At 39.9% G+C, this 11,114-nt stretch overlaps 1 protein-coding gene across 1 annotated transcript; it reads left to right on the top strand.

Annotated features, from left to right (window-relative positions):
• The first annotated feature begins 6,085 nt into the window (after nucleotides 1-6,085).
• LOC103156629 (cysteine-rich and transmembrane domain-containing protein 1-like) lies at nucleotides 6,086-9,839 on the top strand. Its single transcript, XM_007578759.2, has 5 exons — nucleotides 6,086-6,186; nucleotides 6,961-7,050; nucleotides 7,352-7,395; nucleotides 8,210-8,312; nucleotides 8,385-9,839. The coding sequence occupies exons 2-5, from the start codon at nucleotides 6,981-6,983 to the stop codon at nucleotides 8,495-8,497; spliced, it is 330 nt and encodes a 109-aa protein (XP_007578821.1). The 5' UTR covers nucleotides 6,086-6,186; nucleotides 6,961-6,980; the 3' UTR covers nucleotides 8,498-9,839.
• Nucleotides 9,840-11,114: the final 1,275 nt, after the last annotated feature.

The following is an 11,114-nucleotide window of genomic DNA, read 5'->3' as shown; positions in this document are numbered from 1 at the left end:
ATTCAAGACATCCACTTAGCCCTTGTGCATGCGAGGACTGAGGCAAACGTGGAGGATTGTGCCAAATGATACAAGTTTTACGTGGGGGGGGTCGGTTGGACCCCATTTGTAAACACAAGGGTTAAAACATTCATTAATAAGCTCTGCCTTTAGTCCTTATGACAAATTGTACTTTTTGATTCTTTTGCTAAATGTTGTAGTTGAAGTCATGAAGAAACTGCATCATGCTTTAGACGTCAGTTGTGGAGGTTTTAAAATGATAAACTTTGTATTTGGATTCAGCTTGTTTACAGAGTAAATCTAGTAACGTCAGAAGGTTTGGCAGAGGGAAATCACCGCTGATGATCACACCAGACTTTATTGGATGTTCACATGCTGTAGTGTTACCTTTGGTCAGTAAGTTGAAAGTTTAATATAAACATCAACCCAGAGAGGGAACGCTCTGGGAGAGCACAGATCCAGAACATGCAGTTCTCCATCAAAACAGCAGGTGGCAGCAGTGGCCTATGCTTACACAGCATATGTTTATAAGTACAAACCTATTTTTGATTTAAGAAAATATTTTTCTGTCTTCTGTGAATTATTTAAAAATGCAGCTGTTGGTTCAGGCACCGATCAGTTATTGCTCTTTCATCTAATTTGACTAAATTGAGGCACTTTTGCCACTTTGGGCCCAGTCAAAGTTCTAGTTACTCCTGCATAAACATCTGATTAAAAGGTCTAGAGGAAGATTTTCCCTCCAGGATGTCTTTGACACCCCCACTTATTGCTCAAGGTTAGTTTAACAAATGTCTTCCTGTCAGAAGTTTGCTCCACCTTAGAGTGTTTATTTCCTCGCTGAAGGAGGAAAGCATGAGATAAACAGAGGAACCAGGAGGTGCAACATTCAGAGGTGGAGAACGCAGCAGCACCATTCCACTCAGCTAAAAGTTAAAACAGCCGTCCAAGAAATCCCTCCAGTTAAAAAGTATTTGGTAATAAAATAATAAGTAATAAAATGCTACCCAATGAGTAAGGATCAAAACTTACTCACTTCAGACTGTTAACATTGTGGACTGAAATAAAAAATTACACAAATAAATAACACAACTAAAAAAACTAAATTCAGTCAGAAGAAACACTATAACATTCTGTTTTCAGGTGATGTTTTGAGGTGACGTATATATAACAGTGAAGAACTTCTAGTTAAGATAGTTCTAACATTCAGGGAACAGATAGAAGTAATTTGATTCTTTATTTAGCCACTTCCTCCCCAACCAACATGGTGGATGTCTGGGCTGAACGCTTCTGTGATTCAGTTATTAATAATAATTTAGAGGCAATAAATTAATTCATTGACCAAAGGTAAACAGTTTGGTGCTTCCAGTTCCAGCTCCAATCATACGACTGTCAGCTGAAAATGTGATTTTCCTCAGCTGATTTCAGAGCTCATTGCTAACAGCTAGCTAAAGAGCTAGCAAAAGAACTAGCTAAATAATGGAGGGTCCTAATGCTACAATACTCACGAATGTATTTAAAAATGCAAAAACTATTTTACTTTAATTTTATTAATTTCAAACGGCATTAGTTAAGAAAGTGATTAATTTTATCTGTAATTTATTAACGACAAAATAGGGTTGCCACCCGTCCCGTAAAATACGTAATCGTTCCGTATTTGGCTGTTAAATGTTGCGTCCCTTATTGAACTGATACGGGACGCGTTTTGTTGTGTATTTCTATAAATGTCGGATAGACACGCCTATCACACACATATCAAAACTAATTGTAACAATAATTACCTAAATAAAACACAGGAAATATTAACTTATCGCTTATTATATCAAATGATGAAATATTGCTCCGTTTTTTGTTTTTGTTTCAAAAAACACTGACTGCCTTGGCCCTTGTGGTGAATTTGTTCCAGAACCAGCCATCAAACAACTTTTATATTTTTGGCTGTCTGGGGATACATTTTGTTTATTAAATCAGTTACTCAGTACTTGAGCAGTTGACCAATTTACGTTTTACACTTGCTTAATTAAACGTGTTTAAGGTATGCTACTCTGATTGGAGTACAATTTTGTAGTACTCTATATATGAACTATTGCTCTATGGATCACTTTTTAAAAACAAAAAACACCACCATAAAATAATGTCTATCACTGCAGTGGACGTCCCACCACATGAGAGTAGAACCACACGTCATGGTGGGCGTCCCTTATTGTTATTTCTGAAAGGGGGCAACCCCACAACAGAATAATTTCTGTGATAAATGGAAATGGCCAAAGAGCCTCCAAATGTTAAAGATGGAGGAGCAGACTAGATCAGAACCGGCAGGCTGGATCGGAACCAGAGAGGTTTACAGGAAAGCTGGTTCTGTTCGGCTAGTTTCCAGGAAGTTGCCGGGTCAACAGGCTGAAGGGAACCGGCACCGACTCAAAGTGAAACTCAGGTTTTGTTTCACTGACGATAAATTTAGATGCAGTTTGTTCTGGATCTGCAGAGACCTGAACCGGGTCACATGACATAACAAACTGCTTCAGGGTGTCCAATCCCACCCGACACTGTGACCTCTGACTTCTGGTTATCACATCACCAGACAGGTTACAGCTGATCGTTATAATTAGTTCACTGCCTGCAGCATCAGGAATTAGCAACCTTTGCTCCGGTTCCTGATTGAAACCGGAGCAACTGTTTCAGCTGCAGCAACTACTTCAGCTACAGCAACTGCTTCAGCTGCAGCAACTGCTTCAGCTGCCAGCTGACCAGCTGAGTGTTTCTGGTCTCTTTCTGCTGTTTTCTGATGAAACAGAAAGCTTCTGAATCCTGAAGATAATCTGAACAGAATGTGACTTACTGTGCTGGACGCTGCAGACAGAGTCCTGCTGTGTGTCCCTCAGTCCTTCCCAGCTGTCTGCTGCTGTGGGATGTTTCCTCATGGTCCGCTGCTTTTTAGGGGTATCTGCAGAGGACCAATCACAGCACAGTGTTGAGATGACATCAGAGGTTACAAAAAGTTTATTAGGGAACTCCCAGTGTGTGTGTGTGTTTATGTGTGTGAGCAGCTGCAGCATGAACTCAGGTTGTTCTGTCTGCAGACTCATGGCTGAGTCAGACTGTAGCTCCACCTGCTGGTCGACACAAGAACTCCAGGAAATAAAGTCAATAATAGACTGAATGACAGTTTTTTTCCCTTCAAAATGTCTTTCTCTTTCTCAATGTCACATGCTGTTTTTATTTTTATTTTATTTTAATTATGTAAAGCACTTTGGAGGCCCTCCAGGAGGTGGTGGGGAGCCTCAGAAAGTTGGAAGGAAAATGAGAAAAAAAAAATGCAAAAAATATTAATCACATTTTAATTTATTTTTTATTATCATAAAATCTGATCTATTTTTTTTTCATGATCATGATGAAATGGGTTAAAGAAGCTGAAATGCTGCTGTGCTGATTGGCTGAGTCAGCGGCTTCCTGGAAACGGCAGAGGCAGCCATCTGTTTCCTGTAAACCACGTGGTTCTGGTTCTGATCCACCTTTAACCATTTCCTGCCACAGTGGAGGACAAGAGACACGTTTAAGGTCCAGCCATGTCCTCCTTAACCGACAGGCAGGAAATCCACTGTTTTAAATAAACAGTGGATTTTTATTTGTGGTTCTGTGTAGTAAGAACCACGAATATCCATCATTACTCAGAGAAGTGTCCAGGTACTGCGCCTACCTGAACGGTTCTCTGAATAACTGGTAAACAGTTGTTTCACCTACCTGAAACAACTGGTTGGTGATTTCAGGTTGGTAAAACAATCTATTGAAATATTTTTGCCATTTGCTTCTTACCGTTTTATCTGCTGATTTACCTGAATCAAAACGGAAAAAACAAACTGGATGAACCTTTTACCTGATGCTGCTGTTACACCTGAATTAGCAGCACAAAGACTGATTAAGAGTCACTAAGTTTTTCTCTAAGCTTCAGTTCCAGAGTGTAAGTTAACTTTCTGTCTGTCCTGATGAAATGTTTGTTAGCTTGTGAGCAGGGGTGAAAGTAGGCAAGTAAGGGGGAGCGACTGTCTGCTGTAAAAAAAAATCAATGGGTTCACTGTCCAGCCGTGAGTGATTAGATTTTCAAGAACAATCTAAACACGACTTAATCAGTTAATAAATAACTTTTCCCCCATGTCATATCGTTTCTGAACTCTTCGTGCTTTACTAGAGCAGGGGTCCAATGATACGTCGATCGCGGAAGGTTTTGAGTCGATCTCAGCGGTTGGTGACAAACTGAACGCCGCCAAGACACTGAGACCGGCACGTCCTCCTCTGACACCTTATCAAAACGTTCAGAACTTTATTAAAGAACAAAAAATGAAAAGAAAAAACTTTAAATCAACAAAACATGTTCAAATTAATGACCCAACAAAAATAATAATCTCAGTAATTATTGTTTCTACAAGGAACCACCGAAAGGAACAACCAAAACACAAATCTGTGCGTTTCGGTCCCATTACCAAAATAACTAGCAGAGCAGGAGTTTAAGATTAACTAATCTAACCACCAACCAACTAACCACCGCTGTGTTCAGGGAGCGCTTATTAATTATCACAAGATAAATATCAAGCCTGCAAACCTAATATCGTAACGGACTGAATGTTATGTTTTTAACGTAATCTCTGCTCGGCGCGCAGGCGGTTGCCATGGCAACGGGTGGGCTTAAACGACAAAGAGAGACGGAGAGTAAAAAGGCCCGAGTGGTTTAGAGTTGATCACCCGTTCAGGTTGTTTTACCTTTGTTTACCTTTGTTGTGGCGCATCACAGCCGCTGAACGTTCAATAAACAACAAACTTGGACTAATTACCTTGTTCTTTGTGAGAATACATAATTTACAACAAACATTTAACATGGTAAATATGTTTCATTAAGCATTTAACAAACAAAAGGCTTCTACCGTGATGATTTTGTGAAATTAAATTGTGTAATATTTTAAAAAAATAGTTTGATGCTCTCTGGCATCTTGCTTTGAGCTCAGAGTCTGAGGCTTTTCCTTTATCAAACTATTTTTTTTGTCTCTTATGTAGTGGAAATATTGATGTTGATGAGACTTGATGATAACCTTTTCAACCTTTGTAGCTTCACTGTTGAAAATGAGAAGCTAACATTCACAAATGACATAAATGAAATTAAATCCAGTCTAACATCTGGTTTGATGTGATTCCTCTGGAACTGGTTGGAGGAAAAATATGTGCTTTAACTTAACAGAGCTCTGTGGTTCCTTAGTATGAGAGTCAGGGTGAGGAGGCGCCATGTTAGGAAGAGGAAGTGGAAGCTGCAGGACCTTCAGAACAAACAGGTCATGATGCTGGGCTGTTGATTATCCCTCTGTCTGGACACAGGATCAATAGAACCAGTTTAAAAGCTAAAATGAATGGTTATATGCCAGACATGGAAAACTGGGATGCTGTCCATGCCATGATGTTCAGGATTTAGGTCACATAGCATCTCAAGGTGTCAACATTGCAACCAGCGGGCTGAAGGAAATACAGCTTTATTTTGTAGCAATTAAAGAGCTAACTAGCTTTAATTGCTTCTCAAAATAATTAATCAGCACAAAAACTCCAAAGCACACAAAGAAGCAGTTATATATACACACACAGTGGAAACACACTGTATATTTCTTTTACAGAATAAAAGAGATTAAAAAAAACTGTTTAAACATTGTTTGTTTACATATTTAGTAGTTTTGTCTTTGGGTTTGCAGCAGGATCACAGAGCTGAAAGCTAATGCTGATTGGTGGGGATGGAAAGGTTTGGGCTAAATGACACGTCCAGCAGACATTATAGAGATATTTATGAAAAGGCAGATTTATGTGATATTATCTGCAGGTCAGGACGAACCTGAAGGTTGTTTTCCTTTGTAGAGTCAACAGGAAGATTTCAGTCAGGAGGAAATACTCAGATTTTACTTCTTATTGCTGCAGCATATGATTCATAAGCAAACTGCAAACTGGACTTTCTTCACAGGAGGAAAAAAAATGAGGAAAAGTGAAAAAGCAGCTAAGTCAAGGAAAACGAAGAGGAGGGGAATGGGGCGAGGAGGGTAAGGAGGAGGCAGATGATGATGATGAGGAGGGTGGTCCTCAGGCCTCACCCTGTCCTTGTGTCTCTGACCGTCTCCTCAGTCGTCAGCATCTGATTAGGACAGCAGAGCCGTTCATCTTCAGGTAAGTCCAGTTTTCTTCAGGCTTCATGGAGACGTTAGATATAAAAGACATTAGAAACATTTAAAATGTTAGAGACGTTGGAAACTAAAGACATTAAAGATGTTGGAGTCATGAGAGACATTGGAAACATCAGAGACGTCAGCGCTGGGTGTCTCTGTCCTCTTGTGAAGACGGAGCAGCAGTAGGATGGAGGGACGGTTCCTGTCCACCAATCACAGCCAGATCACCTGGATGACATCATCACTACCTGCTGTAGTAACTAGCAGCTAGCTAACTGGTTAGCATGCTGGTTAGGTATCAGACTGGTTCTGGTTGTTGCCATGGCAACAATGGTCCAGCTCTCCCAGCAGCAGCTGACTGGTTTAACTGGAACAAGCTGCTCCTGTGTGGGACAGGCGGCTGTTTGTGTCTGCGTGGCGGTTGTCATGGCAACCTGTTTATTAGATGAGCGCTGGTATGGAGGCAGCTGACATTTACTGTGTGTCTGCTGGGGGACAGTCATGTCCACATGTCTGCAGGGACAAACATTTACTCCCTAGTGAAAGGTCAGAGGTCAGACTGACTGATTTGGAGGGAAGTCCGTCGTCATGGCGATGGTAATGAGATTATTACAGAGGAATCTGCAGCAGACTCATCAGATTTATGTCCTGGAGAGTCTCAGCCGTCCACAGAGATGGAAATAATGTGTCAGATTTAAAATGAATCTAATTATTTATCTTAAATGATTAAATTTAATAATTTAAGATGGCAGAAACATGTTTCTGCTTTCTGCAGAGATCCATCCATCCGTCCAGATGAGTGATCATCCTCCTCCGTATCGTCCGTTCTTCCCAGACGATTCGTCTCCCTCCATGTTTCCTCCAGGTTTGTTTCTGTTTTTATCACAATGCCAGAAATCATTTAGTCAATTTTAAAATTTAGTGAACTGTTATTTACCTTTTATTCCTGAGATGCCACAACTTCATTACTATAATATTTCTGTCATTATTGTAATTTCTCATTCTAAACAAATGAGAAATTAGTTTAGATTTATCACATGATTTTTACATTACTGACTTTATTTATCTGTCATCTTTATGAGACAATCTCATTTATCTCTAAAGGTTTGTTTTTGTTTTTTTCTGCTTCAGTTTTTTTAAAATTTATTTTTGTCATTTTCTCTCAGCTTTTTATTCCCCGCCCACCGCCTTCCCCGGCTCCGCCTATCAGGTACCCAGAATGCACTGCGGCAGCTTCCTGTCAGACATCATGTCACTGTTTCACCTGCTGCTGATGTGACGTGATGAGTTCAGAATAAACTACAAGAATGTTATTCATTATATCAACACCCAGTTAATAACCATCTGTTTGCCAAAAAGTTTTAATATCTGAGGAGATCAACTGATCTTACTTTACAGAAATACTCATAAGTTTTAATTTAACGTTTATTATCCAAGTAAAAACTCATTCAGATTAAAAAAGTAATTTACTACGAACAGCAGAACAAGATGAAAAGAAAAGAACTGACCAGCAGGGGGCGCCATTCAGGCCAGGCTGAGTTGGGTTGGTTCTTTATTAATCCAGAGGAAATTATGAAACAATGTGTTGCTCTCATACATGAACATCCATAAAAACTAGATTAAAAACATTAGAAACAAATTTAAAAATATAAAAACTACAACAAAGACAATAGAAACAATCTATCAGCTTGTTGTTCACATTATGACCAGCAGACGGAGCCAAAAACTTCTTGTGCGTGTGTGTGTGTGTGTGTGTGGGGGTGTGTGTGTGTGTGTGTGTGTGTGTGTGTGTGTGTGTGTGTGTGTGTGTGTGTGTGTGTGTTCAGCACCTCTTCTTCCTGTGAAGCGCTTTGAGACGTTTTATCCATAAAAGTTGCTTAATAAATAAAAGTTACTGACTGGTTTAGTTCTGATCCGGTTCTGGACCAGAACAGACCTGAAGCAGATTATTGAGTTAAATTAGGAGATTAAAGTTTCACATCTGAATTTCCAACAACCCCCCAACCTCCTCTCCATTCTCCCAGACTTTCCCTCAGACCATCGTCCAACCAGGACCCGCTGCACAGGAGGGGGCCCCTGGTTACTATGGCAACAAACACCAGGCCTCCCATCCAGCGAAGCCTACAGGTAACTTCCTTACCTGCAGACTGTAGTCTGATTGGTCACAGACCAACGGTAGACTTATGATGTCATCGACAGTTCTGCTGATGGATCCACGGACCAATCAGCAGCCGGGCGGCATCGGGTCGTACCTGGCCGCATGTTGTGCTGCACTGTGCTGCTGCTGCCTGTGGGACCTGCTGCACCGCTGACCATCATCACCTTCATCATCATCCTCAGCAGTGACCATGTGACCGTCTGGTCTGCTGACACCAGGAATATCCGACATGTTTGGGTTTAAAACGATGTTATTCTCTCTAAAGGTTCAGAGGAAAATCCCGCTGTCTGATTGGACGGCGAGTAGTAACAAACATGGAAGATTATGACATCATGTAAACGCATTTTCTAAACACTCTACTGGTGTCTCTTTGATTATTGATCTTATTGAATATCAGATTGGTCACAGCTGATCTATAAAGTGATTGAAAGGTAACTGGATTGTAACATTTTGACAGTTTTTCTCAGTTTTCTTTTTTTTCTAAAGAAAACATGTTTTCTCTTATGCAGCTGCAGTTTCATTTATTCAATTCCAGTTTATTGTACCAAACGTCTCAGCAACACGGCAGGTCAAAGTGTTTTACATGATTAAAACATGAGACAATAAACTTTTTGATTAAGAACATAGAATGAACAAGCACCCAGTACAACATTGTATCAGTGCCATCATAAAACCTAACCATCAATCATTTCTTTCATCTTCATTATTGCTGTAATCACCGTCCTGCAACTTTCAAACACACCTGAATCAGATGAGCGGTTGCTGAGCAGAAAACCTTGCTGACGAGGAGGAACCTGACATCTCACTCAGTTTAGTTCAGTTTAGAGGTTTCTATCCAATGCGTTCCCAGCAGAGGAACATTGTCCTGGTCTTCCTCTGGGTCCCCTCCTGGTGGGATCTGACCACCTCACCATCCGAACCACCTGGTTCCTCTCAATGTGGAGAAGCAGCAGCTCTGCAGGATGACCGCCACCTTACTGCGGTGGAGCGGACCTAGTGTCCAATGATCCGGGGTTAGGGTCAGCTGTTGACCCTAACTCAAGTCACTCTAGAAAATCACATGTTCAGTAAGCAGTGATGATTATATAGACAAGCTGAATGAAACTTGCATCACACTGGAAACGAAGAATTCTTGGAAAAGTTTAAAAGCATCAGTGAATAAATACAGATAATTTGATTTAGTGAATTATTTCTGTAACTATTATATTAATATATCTATTATTTCTGTGTTTCTCTAACCCTAACCTTCAGATGAGTTGATAGCGTCCATTTTCACTGAATTCTGCAGAATTTCTTCTTTAATGCAGTCATAGGAGCCTCTACAGGACTTGCCATGGTTCCTAGAACTGCTCCAGTTGCAATTTCTCAATTTTTCTCAACCATCTTGTTGATCTTTTTGAGAAGCTCTCTGACCTGAGTTGACTTTTTAGCTCTATCGTTGAACACATGGTATCTTTTACTACATTGATCAATAAACTCCTTCAGGGTCTCGTTTCCATCGATTATTGTTTCAATGGAGACATCTTTCTCAACCAGATCGTCTCCATGAGTGAATAATACCAGAATGTAATCTCCTGCGTCCTCTCCAAAAATCTCCTGGATGATTTTCACCATTTTTTGTGATGGTATGGTGACGAAACAGAAAATTACAGGTGGAGTTTAAAATGTTAGTTTTATATTTACAGAATCTCTTGTTAAAGTCCCAACCCAAATCTAAAGTAATTCTGCGTTGTGCATCTCGTCTGCAACTTTTCTGCTTCCAAGCAATTCCTGTATAGCAGAACTGCACCAAGACTGTCCTGTTGTGGATTAACTAACATTTATAACTCCAACTCCCATTAGTTTTTTAACAGTTTTTTAAATTAAACCCTATATCTTCTGGTGACTTTCTTCTTATCAGAGCTGGATTTAATAAAGTTTCCTTATTTTCATGCTGTACCTTCAGCTTCACCAACTGCAAGCTTTTTCATCTTGTTACTGTGAATATTTTCATTCTCCAACTGTGAGTTTTCATGTCTCAGATAAATAACTCTCAGCATTTTCCTTTAACAGCTGCTCCTCATTCCCCTGATTCGGCACAGCTGAACACAACTTCACTCTCCATGTCCAGACTGATTTTTACTGTTCTTACATTGTTCACAGTCATCTAAATTGTGTCTTGCACCACTTTCTTGAACAAACAGGTTGGTGGTGTATTTGAAGATGATTTAATGCAATAAAGTGTGAAACTAAAATGACAGAAAACACTGAAAAATACTCAGTATGCAAAATGTATTAAGGCCGAATAAACATTACTTTACATAGATACGGTGGATTAAATGGTTCATTTAAACTTGGAATTATCTGTACATAATTCTGTGTCAAAGTTTAGACGTGTTGTTGGCCAGGATAATTTGGTATTTGGCTCCATCATGTGGCCAAATACAGTTTAGAGCGATATAAATTACTTTATATGGATGAGGTGGCTTCATTGGTTCATTTAGATTTGGAGTTACCCATAGATGAATTCAGACCAGGTTTAACTGAACTAAAACGTCATTGTGAATGTGTGGTGGTGAGCCACAATTAATTACCTTTAGAGGAAACTGTTAAAAGTTTATATAAATTGGTTTAAACACACATTGAGCTCAAATTGAACAGTTTGTTGAATTTTCTAAATCTTGCTGACTCAGATGAATGTGGCTTCATCATGGGGGTGTGCTGTGGTGGCGCAGCGGCTAAGCACAACCCACATATGGAGGCCCTAGATTTCGACGTGTCCATCATTTTTA

The sequence above is a fragment of the Poecilia formosa genome, unplaced genomic scaffold, assembly GCF_000485575.1.
Source record: "Poecilia formosa unplaced genomic scaffold, Poecilia_formosa-5.1.2 Scaffold490, whole genome shotgun sequence".
Taxonomy (NCBI): Eukaryota; Metazoa; Chordata; class Actinopteri; order Cyprinodontiformes; family Poeciliidae; genus Poecilia; species Poecilia formosa.
This window is presented reverse-complemented; position numbering and strand designations above follow the sequence as displayed.